Source organism: Lissotriton vulgaris, chromosome 1_1 (genome assembly GCF_964263255.1).
Source record: "Lissotriton vulgaris chromosome 1_1, aLisVul1.2, whole genome shotgun sequence".
NCBI lineage: Eukaryota > Metazoa > Chordata > Amphibia > Caudata > Salamandridae > Lissotriton > Lissotriton vulgaris.
This window is the reverse complement of record NC_141685.1, coordinates 1,421,267,911-1,421,290,480: the sequence shown is the minus strand read 5'-3', so window position 1 is coordinate 1,421,290,480 and position 22,570 is coordinate 1,421,267,911. Positions and strand designations below refer to the sequence as shown.

Below are 22,570 nucleotides of genomic sequence, written 5' to 3'. Positions count from 1 at the left end.
CAAATCAAGACATACTGTATCAAACTAGAAGGCTAGGTGTAAAACTCTCTGCGCTAAAGAGTTTTGTAAGTGTAGAACAAGTTTGATTAATACTAAAGTCCACACTTTTTCAATCTATCTTCAAGTATATATATGTATTTGTATGTGGAATTTGTAAAGCACTTCAACGTCCACCAGGTCCTGATTTTTGCTATAGAAAACCTCAAAATATATCAATAAATACAAGATTTCATAAGTTAACACAATCTAGTAGACTGACACAGTGATCTGTGTGATAATGACAAATGCAAGAATGCATTAATGGAGAGTTAATCAGGAAGAACACATATGAAGAAAAATAAATGTAAAATTGCATAGACAAACACGAAGAAACCACTATGAAGACTACCAGAATAAATAAAATCGTTAATGACAGCTGTAACCCTAACTCTGACAGGGGCCCTTACTCTAACCTTTTTCCCAAGCTCAAGCCTGATACATGAACCCAACTGTCACATTAACCATCTCAGGCAGTAATCCCAGCTAATCTGAAAATTAAATATAACATTAGCTTTACTGCAATCCATTCACATGACCCTTATCTTAAATCTTGCGAAGTGCAACCCATAACCCAAGCTTCAACCAAAAAACACATGCCAAATTCTGAACTTTAGCACAGCCTCTTTAAATAACATCAATCATAATACAATCTCCAACCCTAAAATTATTTATACTTTTCTTCATGTTATTTTCATAACTTACTTAATAATGGTTTCTTCATTCTCATATGATGCCTTTATCCAGTAGGTGCCTTAAGACAACAGTTGATTTCATCCAATACTGGATAATGGTCTGCTTCTTCAGTGTGCTAATATTAACATGGTAAATGACTGTGTAAAAGCAACAGATATCAGTTACAGATATCATACCTATTATTAGTAGACACAGTTTATCCTTCTTTATAGAGCGATGGCTAACACACATTGTGCTGTTGGACCTCTCCTTTAGGAGGAACCACACACGAAAATGATGTTATGTATAATTAAATGTGCCTTAGACATTCTGAGTTTCCAATCCGGAGAGCCTAGGAATCACACAAAGAAACACTGTCGAAATTTGGCCAGTGTGTAGTACTACTCTACTAAACTCTTCTACTGTAAAACCACGGCTCCATCGCAATACATGTTATTGTGATTAGCGGTTCACAAACAAAAATAAACGTTTTACCTTAATACATAGCCTAAAGAAGCATTGATACTTTGGCATACATCTGGTAAAATACCATATTTTGGCATCATACATACTTTGTTCTACTGCTAATCTTTATTGAATCATGACCACACTCTTGTTGTCAAAGAAAACATTTGTTCTTTTGAATTCATCCCATATAATTACATATAAATACATTTTAACTTATAGACGAGACTAGAATGATTCTCGGAAACATAACTGCGCACTTAAGAAGTACTACATAGAATAAACTGTCTTTATAGGCAAAGTGCACTGAATTTTCAATTGTTAAGAAAAGAGGATCACTGTAATTTAACAACTAGTGTACAGCTTTCATTATTGGCACTTCATTTTCAGTCATTATAGTACAAGTAGGGGTTTAACTCGTTTCACTTTTGTATTTTCCAGATGTTATCAGTCAGTACTAAACCTTAATTATTTGGAAAGTTTGAGTGAGGAGGCTCATTCCAGCACCAAAAATATTGTTTTTATAGTTAACTGTACCATGTGCTTATATGTGTAACTATTAATAATGACATATTATCCTATAAAATTATCCATATCTATAAATTCTTTCACGTAGGAATTTTTCAAATTGCTATAAAACGCTCCTAAAGCAAAACATGGACGCTATTTAAAAGGTCACAAAATCCATTCATTCTGCTTAGTTTATTTTCGTGCACACACTGATTTTTTTTTTAATGATTTTTTTTTGTACTCCAATTGTGTATAATATAATTCAAGTATGTTTCACGGATGTGCCATTCAGATTCATTGATGCCTTCCTAACCATATGGAATGTATATTGTCAGTATCACAAAACAAACTTTATACGTAGGACACATTCTACGAAGCTCAGTGAAAAGAAAAAACAAAATCGAAGTAATCTGCTAACTGTGTATCCTCACTGACTATTCCGTAGCAATTTGGCCAAGTATGGAATGTATTGTAGTGTGTCTAGATGTTCCGAAAACAGACATAACGACTGCTACTGTGGTCCAATACATTGTGCACTTGTAGTTTCAACACAAGGGATCATAAAAATATCTTTCTTGCATTATTATAAAAGAGAGCAGCGCATCTTGACATGCTGTTTCCACTTCAATTTCTGATCCATGGACATCTTCTGTTTACTTCCAAATCGAGAATTTGAGAATGGAAAGGAGTTCCTAAAAGCGTAGAAAGAAGAACCAGACCAGAAGCAGCGTGATGAGGTCACCAGTAGCTGGCCTTCCCCAGGAGGAAGCTTTACAAGATTAAATACATCTGCAGCCGAGTCTACTCCACGTCAGAAGCATCATTGTCAGAAAGATGATAATTACTTCCCTTCACCCGAATGTACTCAATGTATCGCCCCTCATCCGTCTCCGTATTACCACATGTACATAGCCTGCTCTCGAACAATGATTCAATTTCCTCTAGCTTTTTTCCTTTCGTCTCTGGAAGGCAGCCATAGACGAAAATAACGCCCACTGCAGCAAGACCCGAGTAAAGGAAGAATGCGCCTGAAAAACATAAAGCACACCAATAATAAAAAAACAGTGAGTCATGCAAACGCTCAGTGCTATTCATTTCATATCAACTCTGGATTTCCGTGTACAGATGTTTTTAAGAAAAGGCAGGCTTGCAGAAGCAGCCTGCGAGTACTAATTGTATACCATGTTTCAAACAAAGAGGACTTAATGCCAGCTTTTGTGCAATCACTTCCATTTAAATCATATATAGGAACTAACTACATCGTGGACTCGCAGAACCGTTGGCAAGCTTTACATTTGACTGTAGTGCACCACCTCAGAATTGCCAACCTCTTTTGTAAGCAAGTTATTTTAAATTCATTTAAAAATTGTTATGTATGTCCACTTAACAAAAAATACAGTATGGTATTGTGGGGGGAGGGGGGGAGAAGTCTCCACACTTTTAGTATCTCTTTGCTGTATATACTCTTTTAATGTACTATAGATGAGTCTGCCAGACGGACTAAAGAATGATTGTATTACTTACCGGTAAGTCACATTTTTCTTAGCCCCATTGTTTCTTGTCACAACACATGCTTGTGTTTTATCTCCTCCTTTAAGACAGCCACCAGCCTCGGGCTCCCCAATTCATTATAAAAGGAACACTCAGATGCTTTTCCCCGCTCAACCATGTGAATCGGACCACCCCAAACTGCAATTCCTGATTCCCTCCCCCTTCGAGCTTTTACAAGCAAGTGGAGTGAACAATCAGTCAGCTTGTGTCCAGCTTGCAGAATGTCCGATGAGTCTGAACTCCATATACTCTTTTTTTGCCCGGTCTACAGTAAGATTCGCAAGAAATGGAAAGTTCCCCTATGCAGAAACCTGGGATTCGTAGACTGTCTGGCTGCCTTCAGTGTTCTGAAATCAAATCTGTCGGACTATATTGTTTTTGCAGTGGCCAAATATTTGGGTGCCATTTGGTTTCTGAGAAGAAAATGCCTCAAGGCTGGCCACTGACTAACGTACCAAGGACAGATACTGTGCCAAGAAACTCTGTTTTTATTGACAATGGATGATTTTATAAAGCATATATACTTACTTTTTTATTAATTTCATGAATGTTATAAATGTCTTTTATGGTGAAAAATTTTACTGAAATAAAGATTTATGAAATGAAATGATTAGTGAATTGAAACCGTATTGCACGTGGGAACGAAGACAGACAACACAGACAAAAGACATACAGAAGACACTGACAGGAAACACTGATGTGATGAAAAATAATTTGTCTCCAAATAATGAATGGGGTAGGTTGTAACAAGTCACTGGTAGCAGTGGTGGCTCCTCCGCAATGGTGGAGAAGCGTCGCCCCACTGCCTCGCACAGCGCCAGCAAGCGAAAAATAAAACAATGCTGTGCCAATATTTTATTTTTCTTTGCCAGCTTGTGCATGAAGAGGCGGGGCATGGGAGGGTGGAAGAGGAGTGCTTGCACACTCCCTAAGTGCTCATGTGTCTGGCCTGCTGTCTCAGGCCTACCAAAACACACATGCACACTTCGGTTTCTCTAGCCCTGCTGCATTCAGCAGCCGGGCTGGAGAAACCCCCACAGGTTCCCTGGTCTGAGCAGGGCGACTTTTCAGGGTGCTCAGACCAATCCCTGCGCTACTCCGCAGCACAGGGATTAGCTTTGAGTCTGTACCAGGGTCCTGCTGGGACCCAGGAAGAGGCCAGCAGGAGCGACGGAATGCAAATTTAATACCATTTGTTATGTGGCACTGTCTGGCCATTGTTCTGTGTCTGTATACATAAAGCCAAACTTATATGACACTTAACCTCAACTCTTCACAAAAAAGGTGATCTGAAAGCTCTAGGATTTCCTTTTTCATAGTTTGACAATGCTCAATCAGTTACACTGCGAGAGATGATAGATTATCTACCACGTCACGACTGCCTATCACTTTTCAATAAGTACTGGGCTCTAATTTTTTAGTAAGGCAATGCAAACATATTCCAACAAGGTTGGAAGCAGATCTAATTATTTGACATAATCAGTTCTCAATAAACATAGATTGGGCGGGATTATTTGCCAGTCTTAGGACTCCTGTTGAAATTGGTACTACCCAATAACTAAATTATTCTGTTACCTGGATGTCAGAGCATCACTGAAAAGTGACTCTCCCACCTGTGCCCTCCCAATCTCCTCCCCCGAACCATCATGTAAGCCTCACCCCACCCACCTACCACCTTTTCTATCTCCACTGTAAACCGTGATGTTGTAGTCCTACACTATTCCCTGTATTCATACAAAAATATGGTAAACCTATCGGCTGGGGTGTAGCTTCAGGGGGGGTGTTTGGGGTGTTACACCCCCCTAATAAATGCATGTTGTGATAAATAGTTGGGCACAGGTGCTTTCAGTCGGGTATGGTGCTGTGTATGAAATGAAAAAGATATTTATATTCAGCAACAGATACCCAAGTGTGTCTAGGCGCTGACTCAAGAAGAGAACTACAGAAGCCGACCCACAAGATTATAGATTAAAACGTGTTTCATGCTTTTTCTAAATGCTAGCAACTGAGTTTCCATTTTTAATTCGAGCGGGAGAGAGTTCCAGAGTCTGGCAGTTCCCACCAGAAAACTTCTGCCACCCCATCCAGCTTTTTTAAAATTGGGGACGACAAGTATGTAAGCTGAGGTAGACATCAGCGTCCTAGCAGGAAAGTACCATTGAAAATTACATTTAAAAAAGATTGGAGCCATACCGTGTACAGCTTTGAAAGCAATGCAAAGAGCCTTAAAGTGGATAAGCTTCTTCACTGGAAACCAGTGAAGTTGTCTGAGCGCAAAAGCGGCAGACGTGTGCTTGGGTATACTCAACAGCAAGTGAGCTGCAGCATTTTGCACAATCTGAATTTTAGTGAGACATTGTTCCCTGATATTAACAAAAATACCATAACAATAGTCAGCCCTGGATAACACCAGGGCTGTGGTGACCAGTTTTTGAAGATTGTATGGGATGAACGGAAGAACGTTTCTGAAAAGTTTTGACATGTAAAACGAAGCTGAGGTAATAGTGTTGACTTGCCCCTCGAAGGTGAGCTTGGAGTCTAAGGTTACTCCCAAATTCTTCACCTTACTTACTGGTGTAGGGAAAGAACCAAACTCCTGTGGCCAATAGGAAGGCACAGGAGTTTGATTCTTGTTGATTCTGCAACCTCTCTGAGAATTATGTTAGACCAAAGTCTGAACATGAAAAGGCACATCAGCTCCCTCTCCAAAGGAGCGAACTTCCAACTCAGCATTCTAAGGAAACTCAAACCTTTCCTCCCTGCTCATGACCTAAAGGTGGCAGTGCAAACCTTAGTGTTATCAAAGCAGGACAATGGTAGTGCAACCCTTTGTGGCCTACCTAGAGTGAAGACTGCCCCTCTTAGGGCTGCACTCAACTCAGCTGCTAACATACAACCATATCACCTGTGACCTTTTGTCCTTGAACTGACTGCCTTATGAAGATCGGATATAATAAAAAAGTGCCTGCATGGCACACAAAGCGATTCACTTCAATACCCCTTTGTATCTCGCTCAGAAACTGGAGCTCTCATGTGGCGAGAGAGCCTCCAGAAGGGCCAGCACCCTAGTGCTCAAACTGCAAAAATTCAATAAGAAAAAACCCAATAATCGAGCCTTCTCCGGTATAGCACAGAGGATTTGGAACTCCCTCCCCCCTAAAGTCAGGGTGAACCCTTCGATTGTCCTCTTCAAAAAGGAAGTCAAAGTGCTCTTGATGAAGAAATTTCTACCTCTGACTGGCTACTCAAGAGGATACTGAGGTCACAGTCACAGTTCTGTGCCCCAGCTGCTATGGTCACAAGATTCCCTTTGCTCTATATGACTGTGTATCTTCAGCTTTGTGGGTTCTGTTTTGATTGACTGTATCTGTATTCCTATTGATGTATAAATTGTAGAGCACTCTGATAACCCCGGTAGTCCTGTTCGGACTATAGAAAACTTTCAAAATAAATAAATGAGAAAGACACGTTGTTTCCAAAAAGGACCTCAGTTTTATTGGAATTAAGCTTCAAACAATTAGAAGCCATCCAATGCCTGACTTGTAGTTGATAGTTATGAAACCGTGTGGCTTTATTAGAATGGTTGCTTGCCACAGACACTATAATTTGGGTATCATCAGTGTAGGAAATCGCGGAGAAACCCAAAGACTGAATTATTTGTGCCAGAGGGGTGATATAGATATTAAAAAGAGTTAGGCTCAGAGATGACCCCTGGGGAACTCCACAGGGGAGTATAAAAGTGGGTGACTTAAACTCGGCTAGGGCAACAAATTGTTCATGATCAGTCAGGAATGATTCAAGCAATGTCAACACTCTCCCCTTTATGCCTATTGCATCTAGACGATCTAGCAGTCGTTAATGATTAACAGTATCAAATGCTGTCGAAAGATCCAACAGCACCAAGGCTGCATTACCGCCTGCATCAACTGTCTGACTGACCTATTCAGATGTTGTGATCTGAGCAAAATCTGTACTGTGATGTTTCCTGAACCCATACTGAGTAGTTTCAAGATGCTCGAGCTTCTCAACAAAATCAGAAATGTCTATGTTCATAGCTTTCTCCACCATTTTCGCAGTTAGAGGGATTCTGGAAATGGGGTGATAGCTGTGAAGGTCTGTGTTATCCAAATTTGTTCTTTTTTTAAGTGAAAGAATTAACGCTGTCAGATTTCACTAGGAATTTTTACACGCAGACAAAAACACAAACACACTCTCTCTGTTTAGGAAAAGTTCTAAAATGTTGGTTATTTTACAAGATAATGTGCTTCTCACTTAGTAACCCTACCAATCTGTGTTACTCTGTCTTTAAGCAGGATTGGCCCAGAGCAGTGGGGTGGGGGGTGGGGGTGGAACTCGACAGACAACGACAAGGGAGAATTCATTATTTGAGACCCTCTGTGCACCCTGCTTGACGTATAATGTAATGTAACATTATGTACCAGTGTGATTGTTGGAAAATCTGAGGCGCACACACACCAATTTTACTGACCAAGATGAATAACTCACACCTATAATCAGAGAGTGGGTCCTGCTATATATTGCACAATACACAAATGTTTTGGAATTTCAGTTCTGAGAAAAAGCAACTTCTCCTTCAGACCTCCCTGTTGAATGCCCACCCTTGATTTAAGAAGGCAGAAAATTCCCTTCTTCCAGGTCTTTTAGATTCCCCTATTCCAGAAAAGGTGAAAGGGCTTCTCACCTAAGTAAATAAAATAGCCGTCAAGTAATACACTAGAGGTTGATGTACAAACATTTTACACAACAGAGCATAGCAAATAAGATTAGCTGATGCGATTTAGGCTGTCATATGTTAATGTACACCCCCTTGCACCACAGTGCAAAGGAGGGTACATTCTGTCAAGCAAAGCTACAAAACTATGCTTTAATACTTTTCCCACTTTGTATGCTTGCTGTGCAGTGCATCACACGTGCAAATTTATAAAAATGTGGAGAATTTTAAAACGTAACTCTGCTGTTGCACCTACCTCGAGGGGGGGCATAATTACTTGGGTGCAAATGCCGGACTACAAATGTTAGTAGCAAGGGATGTGCATCAAGGCCCATAGGTGGTTGAATGGGAAATTCCCATGGCCCACCCACTCCTGGCACTCTTCAGTGATGCATAGCAGCACTTGATACTACTTTGCATTATTTTAACCAATTTTCCAACTTAAATCATGCAATGCATTGGAATGTTAATCCCATCACAACTCTTGCCCCGAGTTTGTGTTGCACAGTAATACAAACCTGGCACAAAGAGTTAGTAAGTCTGTACCTTAGTTGTTCAGGTTGTGTAGAACAGAAATCAGTCACATTTCATGTTTTAATTTATCCTCAATTATGGTAGAAAGGCACTCTGAACAATTAATTTCAGCTTTTAATTTTTAAACGTCTATGAGCTCAGCTGACTTCAAAATGAAGGTTCAGGGAAAGCATGGTGCATAGCAAGTACATAGGAAAAAAAAATGTGCATAGCAAGCCCTCGACCATTCATCTGACAATTCGGTTTCGTCATGGTACCATCCCTTGGAGTATCCATCTGTTACAGTTAGTCACCTTATGTCAATGTTAATGCAATTTTTGTGTATGTTTGCATGAGTAAAAGATTGCTTTGAGTTATGCTTAAAGCATACTTAAAGTATGTCTTTTACCAGGTGTAAGCCAGATTTACGACTGTAAAAGAATTGTGCTAATCACCCTTAAGAGCCACTGAAGCAGACACAGTGTAATACTTTTTTCTCACTAAATTGTTTTCACTATAGCTTTCCGTTTAAATAGCTTTCACTGCCTTTTATTAAGTTTTCCTTCTGTTTCAAGATGGGAGTGGGAAGATTTAGAAGGATCTGCACTTCACAAGCCTTTTGAAATACATCTGACTTCTCTTTTACGGTAGAAGTTATCCACTAATATTCATCAATTAGTTCTGCACCAATGCTTCCTACCCTTTTAGAACCACAACCCACTTTTTAGAATGACAAACTTTTGTGACATACGTAGCTTTAATGGCATAAAGCATTGTGTGACAGTACACTTTTATTACAGACAGCACATTTTCTCTTGAAATGGCACTACGTTTGCACAGACATACAATTTTACCGAACATATATGATAAAGTTTGGAAATTGAGTTTCAGTGAATATTTATTATTTGTGCTTTACCAAGTAAAGTGTCTTGATTTGTTTTGATTGTATTAAAATTATTGCTTCCATCACACTTCAGTATTACAAAAATGTGCTCAAATGTATCTTTTCTAACTGCTGAATGTGTACAGTTCATTAAAGAGATAGACAGAAATATTAATTTATTTGGAACTTAGTTCATTAAACCAAGCCATATTCAACCATATCACAGTTTCCTATATACAATATATTTATACTAAAAATCATTTAAAATTAATATAATACATTCATAAAATCCCACTAGGTTCATCCACATATATTGACCATCTTAAAACTGTCTCTATAGACTTATCCATAGATAAAACGACATTTATGCATAATACACCTTTTCTAAAAATAAAATCCCTTAACCCCTTGTCTGCTGATGACGGAGCCGCTCCGTCATCAGCTGCGGTGGCGCTGTGCTGATGACGGAGCGGTTCCGTCATGGCCCGCTCGCTGCTCATGCGCGGCGCGAATTCCGCGCCTGCGCTGAGCGTTCTATTGAGCGGGGCGGGCCGTGATGGAACCGCTCCGTCATAAGCACAGCGCCACCGACGCTGGTGACGGAGCGGTTCCGTCACCAGCATGCGGCCGCCGCGCGGCCGCCCCGCCCCCTTAGCACTGCGGCGGAATAGCCGCCGCAGTGAAGGGGTTAAAATACATGATACAATCATCAAAAATATATGAGGCAAGAGAGCCTCAGCCTCAATAAAACAAGTATTTATAAAATACATTTGCAGTTGCCACCCCAGCACACAAAGAAAATACCAAAATGAAAGTCCAGATTATATGTAAGATCCTTCTCCAGCATTGAATCTTTCATAGATTCACATGCTTATATCTTCCCCGTCGTCATGGTGGGAGTCCCGCGGTAGATAGAAAAGAAGTACCATATAAGTACATAGAAACCACCAAAAGGAAAGAAGAACTTTAATATTCGTCAGCATCTTTATGTGGGTCCAAACTTTGACCAATCAGACACCAGCCCTAGACCTCATCTCACCAGCAGAGCCACCAGACCTCAGATTTCTAACCGCACGTCGTGTGTAAGGGAGTCTCCCTGAGCTCTGCTCAGTTTGTCAATTCTTTTATACGCGGACGACGCGGTCCTTATCTCCAGGACCCAAAACTGTCTGCAATGTCTAATTAATAAGTTTCAGACCTTCACAGACAGTATAAAATTGATAATTAACAAAGGAAAAACATATATAATGACATGTGGAAGGAAGATAAGAAAAAACAGGACTTTTTAATCAGATGGGGAGAAACTGGAAACTGTAAAAAAGTTCTGTTATTTGGGTATTACATTCTCAGGAGACGGAAGGTGGGCTAATGAGCAGCAGAGTGTCCGTTTTAAAATGGCCAGGAACACTAGTAGCGTTTTTAGATTTGTGGCGAAATTAGGGGGCCGTAGAATACAAGAGATGGTGTCTATTTACAATTCTAGGTGCATTTCATCAGCCCTGTATGGGGCAGGGATATGGGGCTACCATACTCAGAGTGGTAATCAAATCCAGCATGAGGAGAATGCCTTCTTGAAACGACTGCTTTGTGCCCCGGCATGGGCCTCAAATGAGCTAATACACGGGAAAGTGGGCCTAAATTATGTCAAGGACCTAACCGCCTTACGCCCCCTGGCCTTATGGCGGTCAATCTGGTCAAAAGAAGAAACAAAATTCACCCAGGATGTGATAAATGACTGCATAAAGCTTGATCACTGCACAAATATATCTTGGTTACGCCATATTGAACTCTGGTATAAAACACTCTATGAACTTGATATTTTTAAAGAACCGGCAAGGGGGAAGGTTTATCAAAGAAAGAGCTTAAAGCCATTTTTCTGAAACATAAAAGAAGTATCAGAATGACTGAATGTGTAAAACAAAGTACGTTCAACTTCTATCAAGAGTACAGTGTTAGTGAAGGCTTTCAATCATACCTTACTGTTGTCACTAAAAGCTCTCATCGCTTTGTATTAACTCACTTATGCCTAGGAATTGCACACCACCTAGTAGCATTCCCACTGATTAAGCAGCATGGCACATGTTTATGCCCCTTTGACGGCATCTCCAAGCAGAGTAGCTGTCATTTTATGATGTTTTGTAAATTTTATACCTCTTATAGGAAATTTTATCTGAAACCCATCTTTTTAAAATATGATATTCGTAGTACTAAGACAGCGATGCAGCTGATGTTCAATGTAGGGAGCCCAGATATATGTTTCTATGTGGCTACATATATTTTAAAATGCATTTCGCAAGGAAATCAATCACTGTATGCACTTAATACATGGTTTTAACTTATACATATTTTACCATTGCCAGTTTGCACATGTATTTTAAGATGAAGGTATATATTGTTTTTAACCCATATGTACTTTGTTATTGCCATTTTGCACATGCGTCGGAAAATGAGTATTTTACATTGTGTTTGCCAATTTTGCAAATCTGATTAATTCAGCTATTGTACATTATGAGTGTTGTCCCTCGCTGAATAGTTAACACATGTTATTTTTACGATTGATGTATATATTATGAAAAGTAAACCCCTTATTACGTGTTCCCCAGAACTAAGAAGGAGCACATAATGCTTGTATTTGGTACTTGTAAATTAGGGTCTGATGTAAACTAATGATGTACATGTAATTTTAATCTTGATTATGTTGCTATATGGTTATATTTATATACACCGAATAAAGCACTATGAAATTGAAATTGACCCTGCTAGAATTCACCTCAAGGTATTGTCTTTCTACCTTCTTTCCTTCAAAGAGGCTTTTAGGTCCTGTAGAGCCTGTGGTAAGGCAAGGTTTTTTTCTGAAGATCCACACAAGTACTGTCTTTTGTGCCTTTACCCTAAACCTACAGCCACAGACTGTAAATACTGTATAACTTTTTCAGCAAAAACTCTTGTTGTTATGGCTCCAGAAGAAGATATCAAAATCAGACTCTAGATCTGATGTTGAAGAGAGCCATGGGCCATCCTCAACTGAGAGGAAGCGTAAAGGTGAGGGCTCTACCTCACTAAAGGCTGATTCAAAGAGAATAAAGGCAGAGAAATCCTCCACTGCCGATAAAACAGCCCTTAAGCTTAAGGAATCAGGCCTGAAGAAATCCTCTACTGCGTCTCTGCCTTTCACACCTCTCAAACAGGCTTCATCGACGAAAAAAGCACAGTCGAAGGACGCATTGTCGAGGAATCCCACTAAATCCCAGACTTCTATGGCGACGACTACATCGTGGACAAACATGGTGACGACGATTTCCTCATCAATGGCATTGTCGACAGCTTTGACTACGAACAGTGTGTCAATGATTGCATATACAACCCCGTCGACGAGGGTGTTTAAATCACTCTCCCGGCCAGTGTCGATGACAATCACTGTCAGGCATCTTCCTTCGTCAACTGATCAAAAACAGGACATTCAAGGTCTCCATTTGTGTCCAAAATCACCAGGGTTGTCACCTTTACCCAAGATATCACCGTTGCTTCCCTCTCACCTTCTCAATATGGAGGAATCAGGGGGTGAAAGTCGATTTGGCCCTGCTTACAGCCCCTCACAGCTCAGAGTTAAATGCCAGGACACTGATAAGGAGGAGGAGGCGCAAGGACAGGGCACTTCAGAATATATAGTAGGAGATTACTCAGTCATGGGTCGCTCTCAGGCCCAACGATACGACTCTTTCCAAGAGCACTATCCTTATGAGGGTTATGAAGTGTATCAGGAAGTTCTGGGAGATTCCATGATGGTGGCAATCTCCCTGGTCACTGACCTTAGGCATATGTTAAATGACTATTATAAAAGATTTCCGGATTCTCACGCCCCGGTTCCATTGATGCCTGGCGGTCTGAATATTCAGGTTGCTCCGCCTCCATCAGTAGTTACTCCGCCGCCTGTTGCGCATGTTGAGAGAAAGCCTCCTCGATTACAATCCAAGATGATCACATCGAGAGTGAGGCAGACAATCAACCCGAGGAGGGTGAGCTCACTCAGGATCCAGACCTACTTGGTCAAGAATGTGATGATTATATAGCTCCATCTTCAGCATTTCTGAGAAGGCATGGACACCAGGTTTACCCCTACCTGGATGACTGGCTAATGAAACGAGCTACATTTCACTCTACCAGAAAATCCACATGGGCTTGTCAGCGGCTCGTCAACTCTATGGGTTATAACTCAACGTAGTGAAGTAGCAATTGATTCCAAGCCAGAAGTGTATTTTTCTAGGGGTGTTACTGTACACCAGGTTGATGAATGCGTTTCCCACTTCAGAACAGAAGCTCAAGAAAAGGTGCTAAGCAACCCTTCTGCGCGCAAGAGAATCCACTTCTGTGAGAGTATTCAAAGCCTTAATGGGAATGCTGTCATCATGCATCCCGTTGATTCCGAATTGTCAGCTGCACATGAGGCCTCTCCAGGAGCAGTTAGACATGCAGTGGGTTTAGGCTCACAGCTCATTCGAGGACATCATCTCTCTCTCACAAAACGAAGCAGGCTCTGTCATGGTGGGAAAAAGAAAGCAATACCTCTCCAGGCCTCTCATTTCAACCAGCACAGCCTGTTACATTATGACAACGGACGCTTCAGTGGACGGTTGGGGGGCGCATCTCCAGGAATTGCAAATCCACGGAAAATGGTCTGTTCAAGAAAAGTTTTTACACATCAATCTTTTATAACTGAGGTCACTTTTTCTGGTACTGCAAGCTTATATTCCAAGAATCCAGGGATCCTCTGTTCTGGTAAGAACAGACAATACCACAAGGGGGCTCCAGGTCTCTCACATTATCAGAACAGGCCCAGGAGATTTGGATGTGGCTAATTTAGCACAACATAACGTTGCAAATAGAGCATGTTCCAGGTGTGGACAACAATTGGGCGGATTTTCTAAGCAGAACCAAAATGTCACGAATGGGAGTAAGACGTGGGCCAGCTGCGACGAGTCTTCAAACTGTGGGCACTCAAATACTCAATCTTTTTGCGACAGAAAGCAATAGGGAGTGCAAAAGGTTCGCCAGCAGGTTCCCTCAGAAAAACTCTTTGGGGAATGCTCTGCAGATGCTTTGGATGGGGACGCTCGCCTAGCGTTCCCGCCGTTTCCCCTCATCCCAAGAGTATTGAGCAAGATGAAGAAAGAACCATGTCATCTCATTCTCATAGCTCTGGCATGGCCGAGGCAGTTTTGGTTCACAGAGCTGCTCCTGCACTCGATATCTCTACACGTTCTCTTTCCTCCACTGTCAAACCTTCTCTCAATGAACAACAGTCAGATTGTTCATCCTCAAATAAAATCTCTAAGTTTGTCAGCTTGGAACCTCACGACTATGAATTCACAGATTTAAACATTGCTCTGGATTGCAGGTCCATCCTCCCAACGGGCCAGAGCTTCTTCGCCTAATAGGTCATATGCTGCAAAATGGAAGAGATTCTGCCATTGGTGCGCGGAAAAAGACTTGCATCCTTTGCTCCCAACCCCGGAACAGGTTTTGCCTTACCTACTTCACTAAGCGAAGTCAAAATTGGCTCACTCATCAATCTAAGTACACTTGGCTGCAATTTCCAGATTTCGCAGGAAACCAGGAGAACTCTCCTTGTGGTCAACAAGAATTGTTAAAGAATTTATGAAAGACCTCTTCAGGGTTTTCCCACTCTTAAAGCGCCCTGCAGTCCCATGGGAAATAAAACACAGTATATATTGAAACTTGTATAGCGCACTACTCACCCGCAAGGGTGCCCAATTGATGAAATCGTCTTTTGAACCCATACACAAGGCTGATTTAAAATATGTTTCATGGAAAAGAGCTCTCCTTTTAGCCCTCACATCGGCTAAAAGAATCAGTGAAATATAGGCTTTCATGGTAGCTGCACCTTTCATTCAATTCAGACAAGAGAAGCTATTATTTAGAACAAATCCTCAATTTATTATTAAAGTTCCAACTTCTTTTCACTTGAATGAACCAGTGGTGCTCACCACGTACTTAGGAAATCCTTCAACTGCCGCTAAAAGAGCACTGCACTCTTTGGATGTAAAGCTATGCATCATATTTTACATTCATAGAACAAAGACTTTCAAAAAATCGGATCAGCTATTTGTTTCCTTTACTTCGCCAAGGAAGGGCCAAGCCCTTTCAAGGAGCTGTATTGCTAGTTGGATCTCCTCTGCAATTGTTTTCTGTCATAACAATCCTGGAAACCTCTATCTGCAAAAGTGTCTGCGCACTCCACAAGGAAGAGGGCAGGTTCTACAGCCCTCTTTGCTGGGGTATCGCTTCCAGACATTTGTAGAGTGACAACATGGTCTATTGTGCATACATTCACCAAGCACTACTGCCTAGACTCTGCATGGAAAGCGGATGCTGCAGTTGGTCAAGCTGTCCTGAGACATCTGTTTGCTTAAGGTACTGTTTTTCGTATCTATCACTTCTATTTATCTCTTGTATTTGGTTTTTCACAGATTTATCTGCTATTTAAGGATTTACTTGGATTTCATGATTCATATGTATTGGTATGTTTAAATATGTTCTGTTTTATTGCATATGAAGGTCTTCGCCTAGTCGCAAAATTAAGGAATGACACTGCTAACTACTCTGATACAAGCATGTGAATCTATGAAAGAAATCTATGGAGAAAAAACAAGTTACTTACCTGTACTCTGTGGTTCTCCAGTATTGATATCTTTCATAGATTCACATGCGTCCCTCCCTCCTCCCCGTCTAGGCTTGCCACTTCTGATCTCATATTACTTCTAAACCTTAGCACACTTGTGCGCGAAATCTGAGGTCTGGTGCCTCTGCTGGGGAGTTGAGGTCTAGGGCTGGTCTCTGATTGGTCTTAGTTTGGACCTACATAAAGATGCTGACGAATGTTAAAGTTTCTCTTTGCTTTTGGTGGTGCTATGCACTTCTATGGTACTTCTTTTTAACTACCCCAAGGCTCCCATCATGACGACGGGGAAGATACAAGCATGTTAATCTATGAAAGATATCTATACTGGAGAACCACAGTGTACATGTAAGTAACTTACCTTACCCCCTTCTTATTCAATTTTCTTAAGGTTGCTAAAAAGCAGTCTTTGGCACACGCAACATCTAAAAAGCACATCTCATATTATATTTTTTATGGCATCTAGCCTTGTTCTTAAAGCGTATTCAATTAAGATAGGCTGTATATACCTAACTAAGATAGGCCGTATAAACTGTTGCCTAAAATTTACAAAATGTAAGCAGTCAATTAAAATAAGTATACTGGAGCTCATTGAGTTAAATTCCCCCTTGCAGAGATTTTCTGCATTCAAAATTCTCCCAATTATCGTTGAAATAGCAAAACCCAAGATTTAACACTACCCGAAACTTCAAGATCTCTGTGTGCCTTATTGGTTTTGGGAGATCTGAGAGATATGGGAAGCTTGTAACTTCCTGCCAAGACTTATGTTAAAACAATATCGAGTTATTTTTGTTCTGGTAGCTTAGGTCCTTAATTCTGGACTCCAAGGCAGCATTTTCCTTTAGTTCCATTTTGCTTTAGTTATTTAACTTCACAATACTAAAATTCTTCAAGTGTAATGTGTGAGCCACATCCTTTAGCCTACGCCTATTATCCCTTGCCTAGCATAATACACTGCTAGAGATTTCATTCATGCAGAACAAAGATACTTTGGGGGATATTTATTGAAGGGTTGGGTTGCTATAGGACCTCTCAATGGGGTGCAAAAGCGACTAAACCCTTAAGATGTGACTTATAAAGTCATGCAAGGTACCCATTCATGGCCCTGAGAGGCTTGATAATCCAGAGTAACTCAACACAGCTCATTGTGTTACTCTGCCCCACGGAGGCGTTCTGTGGGTGTTCCATGCAAAACCTGTTGATTTTGACACATTACATGATTTACCATAAGTGGTAGACCTGGGAATGTGCCAAAACTGCTACGCATCCCCAGGGGAGGCGAAACCAGTTGAAATATAAATATTTATTCTCGTTGTTTTTCCTCTATTTGTGCTGGATTCTGTGGGCCACTTTTACTTTGGTGCCCGGGCCTATTTGTTGTCCCAATGTGACCCTGAAGACTGTTCTATTCCCCAAATGAATAACTTAATCCAGAGCTGTTCACAATTTATTTTGTCAAAAGCAATACTGTAATCAATGAAGCAAGCATAAAGAGTTATGTTTTTATGCTTGCCTTCCTTGCTAAAATGGTCAGTGCTGCGATGGTATGAATAATTAAACAGCAGTCACGAAATTCAGTTTGTCTGAAGGTTACTTTTTATCATTCACCCAGCTTTTTACGTTGTTATGTAGATATTTTGCAAATAACTTGCCTTCTCAGTCTGAAAGGATGGTTATTTGTAATGTCTGCAGGGAGGAAATGTTAGGGAATATTAACTGTGTCTTCCTCTTCTGATATGATGGTTTTCAGTAAAGCTGCTATTTTCAGTTTAGCCTACTAATATTTATTCTCCACCAGCACCTCCTTTCCAACACAGTCCTCTGCCTCCAAACTCAACCCTTCTTATAAGAAGTCTGTGTGCCTGTGCAATGTACATAGGATATAGTTTGCTGGCCAGGGAGTTCACCATAAGCTTTTTGGTTGATCTCTTCCACTATACTTAGCATTTCTTGGACTTGCCATTCTTCATGCCCCTCTCCCAGAGAGGAGAAGGTGGGTCCCTTTGAGCACTGCCTGCAGGTGTTAACTTGCATATAAAACACTGTACAGTTGTTTGATACATATTTCCATTACCCATATGCACACACTAAGACAGAAGAAGATAAAGTGATTTACCAAGAATCACAATTCTTAATCAAGTGCTCAAGGTGAACCCACAACCTAGGACTCGGGGTTCACGCAACTTAGCTGCTATTCATCTCTGAAAACGTCCTTTACACAACAGAAACAGGCTTCATTTTCTCTCTCTAAAGAACCCCCTATCACCTAACAGTTAGCAACATTTTTTAATGATCCTGCTACTCCATGGTTCATTAACTCTACTTTCTGTTTAGGATTTTGACCAAGGTCTCCGGTGTATCCTTTGCTTTCTTAAAGAGCCTTGTTTAAGCATGACACATTCATGGTGACCATGTGAGAGCCCTGTTGTGCAGAAATCATGGTGTAATTGATTGCAACGATTTTCCCCACCTCGGGTTCGTAGGGTGATCGGAACTTCCATCTGGGGGATCTGTCCTTGATAATCACATTGTTACCCACTTGTAGCAAGGAAGGCTGTGCTCTGTGCCTCAGGCTTACCTTCCGGTTAGTGGCTTCCCTCCTAGCCTGCGTGGCTTCACTGTTGAACTCCGCAGGGCACCAGCCTGGACTAGTGGAAATATTGTCCCATGTGGGCTTCCAAAACAGTAGATGAGCCGGGCACAGTTGGTGGTGCTATGCAGGGTTTGGCGATGGGCGTTCAGGAACTGGAGTAAACAGCTTTCAGCGTCCTCACCTGGTCCTACTCCTATCCAGAGCACCCTGTTGAGGGTCCATATGAAACGCTCCACTCCTCCGTTCAGCTGGGGCCACTGCAGCGTGATTTTCCTATGCCAAATGGCATGAGAGGTGAGGTACTCCTGGAACTAATGACCTTGAAATGAGGGGTAGTAGTCTGACTTTATGTCCTTCGGCAGGGCCGCTATTGAGAATGTCTTACCCAGCAATGCCTTAACTTGAGATAACACTGTGGATGATAGCACCTCCATGACTGGAAATTTTGAGTGTGAGTCCATCATTATAACAGTGCTACGACCATCGGGGATACTCCTGAAGTCAATGCTGATCTTTGTCCAAGGTTCCAGTGAGGACTGGCGTGGACAGCTGCTCCGTACCTGTGATACCACAAGAATGGCATTGGCGCATGGTCTCGTCGACCAGAGTTTCCATCCCTGGGAACCATACCTTGCTGCACAGCTGGGCCTTAGTCTTCGCTGCGCCTTGGGCCCCACAGCTCTCCCGGGCCACCACAGAGCAGTATTCCATGCAGCCCTTCATGGAACTCGTGGAGGACTCTTCACAGCTGCTGCCTTGTGAGCTGGTCATCCGCGGTCAGCGACCGGGAGCCGTCGAGGAATTGCTGCCATTTCCATTGGGCTAACACTTCTTTGAGCCTTGTTACGTTCTCATCCCGGTTGGTGGCCTCCAAGTTTTTTCGGCATCAGTGCCTTTGGGCAGGCTTCTTGGAGGACCAGTCTGACGAATACTTCGATGCGCTCTTCTTTCTGGTCCAGCCGCGGGGCTTCTGTTGGCAGGGGATGGTGAGACAGAGTCGGTCGGGTTGTTGGCGCCCGGGGTGGTAGTCATTGTCGAACTTGTATGCTTGTAGTTGTACTGCCTGTCGTTCTCTCCTGGGGGGGATCCAGGCATCTGGCTACACCAACAGAGGGATAAGCGGTTTGTGGTCGCAGTTTGTATGGCTAAGGCCTTTTTTGGATCTACTCTGAGGCCCTCGCAGGAGAATAGGTTCCCAAGAACTCTATTGACTCTGGTAGAAGAAACACTTGGCTTTGTTTAGGGTGAGGCCACAGTCAAACAGGCGGTGTAGTGTGTCACGAAGGCGCACATGGTGCTCTTCCAGGCTACTTGAAAATATCAAGATTACGTCACTAAAATTGAGGACTTCCATCAGGCCGGACAGCGTCTGCTTGATGGCGTTTTGAAAGACCTCCGCTGCTGAAGAAACGCGGAAACTCAGCCTCTTGTACCAACGAAGGCCCACAAATGCGTGGAGAAGGTTGTGATGTACCTGCTCTCGGGAGCCAGCTCCAGTTGGTGATATCCAGAGTTAAGGTTGAGTTTGGAGAACCACATGGCCCCGTTGAGAACGCCACAATGTCATCCATTGTGGGTGTGATGTGGCACTCTCTCTTGACAGCATGGTTCGGGAGGTGCATGTCGACACAGAGTCTGATCTCTCCTGGTTGCTTCGGCTTTGGCGCAATGACCAGAGGCAATAACCACGGGGTAGGGCTGGTGACCTTTTTAATGACTCTTAGATCTTCAAGTGCCTGTAACTCTCGTTAGCAGTATGCCTTTCTTGCCCTCCGTGACCTGGAACTTGGCCCAGGTTGTCTACTAGTCACTGATCACATCCACTTCGATCACTCCTCGCAATTGCATGGGTTCGGTCCCCCCGTACATGTAGATTTTTGCTTTCGTGTGAATGAGAGGAAGGAGCTCGTACTGGTCCAAGCCCATCACATTTACTGATGCCCGTGTCTATGAGGGCTCTCACAGTTGTGTTCGCAACCTTGGCGTTTCACATGGGTGGGCCGTCATCTGCGGTCCGAGCATCTGGTAAATGATACAACAAATTCATCTTCCTCCTCATCGTTTGCATTGAAGTTTGACCTGTGCACAGGGGATTGCGGGTGCTCTCTGCAATTTTCCAAAGGTGGTCCGTGACCTCCTGCTGCGTCACACCGTAGCAAAATGATTTGGTTTGGCACATCTGGAGCAGGTCTTGCCTTTTGCAAAGCATACACTGGGTGTCCAAAGTTCTATACTGTAATTTCAGCAGGGCCCGCTGGGGGTGGTCTAAGTGGTGGGCGGATCGGGCCTGGGTGTTTTTGCAAGGCATCCACCTTTTCCTCTTTAATGGCGATGGATCTGGAGGGACACGGCGTCAACAAGTGTTTGTTGAATGTCATCCAGGAATATGCCATGTTGTCTTTGGGGAAAAAAAAAAATAATTCTACACAGGCAGATTGTAGTGCCTTCTTTAAATACTCTTAACAGAAAGAGGCAGAAGGACCAGACGGTTAAGGTTTTAGTTACCGGTCCTTATTATTCATGGTGCAACACATGTCCTGATGATGGTCTCGAAGAATTACAGTGTGTGAGACTGAAACGTCGAAGATATGACACTTTTTTATGTATAATATTACCAATCACTGTATTGTAATTATGGCCTAGATGTATCATCGTTCCCATTTGCGATTTCTTAATAGCGATTTTTACTGAATCGCTATTAAGAAATCGCAAAATGGGATGTATGTTTAAAATCGCTTTTTTTTTGTGATTCCTTATTATTCCTAATTTGCGAATTCGCAAGTTGCGAATTCGCAAATAAGGAATAATTTCTCATTCATTCCTATGGGCCAGGAGGCCCATAGGAATGATCGTGAAATAATTCTCAAATTGCGAATTCGCAATTTGCTAATCGCAATTTGAGAATTATTGCAAGGGTGCAGGGGTGTCTCATGGACACCCTGCTGCACCCCTGAAACTTACATGTGTGTGCATATGGCCCACATACATGCCCTATGGGCATGTATGTGTGCTACATGCCACCTTCAAAATTGCTTAATTGTGAATTTTGAATGGAATTCGCAAATTAACACCAACCTGAAATTGGTGTTAATTTGCGATTTCTTAACCTGAATTCGCAAATTGAAATTGCTTCATACATGGCATTTAAGGAATCGCAAAATTGCGATTCCTTAAATGCTTAAGCAAAATAAGGAATCGCAATTTTTTGCGATTCCTTATTTTGCTAATTTCTCATACATCCCAAAAGATGCAAAATGTCCGTTTGCGATTCGTTAAGGCGAATTTCGGCCTTAACGAATCGCAAAAGGCTTGATACATCTAGGCCTATGTATATAAGTGCTGAATAATGTATATATGGCAAATTTGTAAATATTGTCCATATACTTTGTGAAAAAGTGTCAAAAACCACTGCACATGTCAAAGAACCGGGTAGCAGTGGATATTTGAGGTGCCATACATGAATGGACATATGGATTTATACCTATGCAATATGAATAGGATATGTTTTTATGTATCTTATGAGAAAAAACTATAAAAAATATTTGTTTTTTTGTGATAATAATCTCTTGAGCGTCTTGGAATTTTGTTCACTGTTGTGACAAATTGGAAATTCAAAATAACATGAAGTAATTCCTTTAGGAACAATTTTTGTTGTGTTATTGGTTTTCTTAGGATCAGCCACCGGAGCACCGCAGACCAACACATTTGGATGACCTGGGCCCAGATCTCCTCCCATTGGTCGTGGAATGTGCACGTGCTTGCCAGCGTCGAATAGAACACGTCCACAGACTCCGAGTCTGAGTGCTTGGCACAGCTTGAGGCATTCAAAATCCAGGTTGATCTGGGGATCTAAGTGTTTATTGAGGGCTCTAACTGCTGCATCAAAATCATCATCTTCGCCCGTGTCAGGTGGCG

General features: G+C 41.9%; 1 protein-coding gene across 1 annotated transcript in view; it reads right to left on the bottom strand.

The window, feature by feature from the left end:
* Positions 1-1,806: 1,806 nt before the first annotated feature.
* Positions 1,807-22,570, bottom strand: part of SLC2A13 (solute carrier family 2 member 13) — a 1,518,966-nt gene continuing 1,498,202 nt past the window's right edge. Inside the window, exon 10 of the mRNA XM_086967217.1 lies at positions 1,807-2,714. Within this exon, the coding sequence (XP_086823343.1) occupies positions 2,488-2,714 (227 nt within the window). The 3' untranslated portion in view covers positions 1,807-2,487. The remainder of the gene's footprint in view (positions 2,715-22,570) is intronic.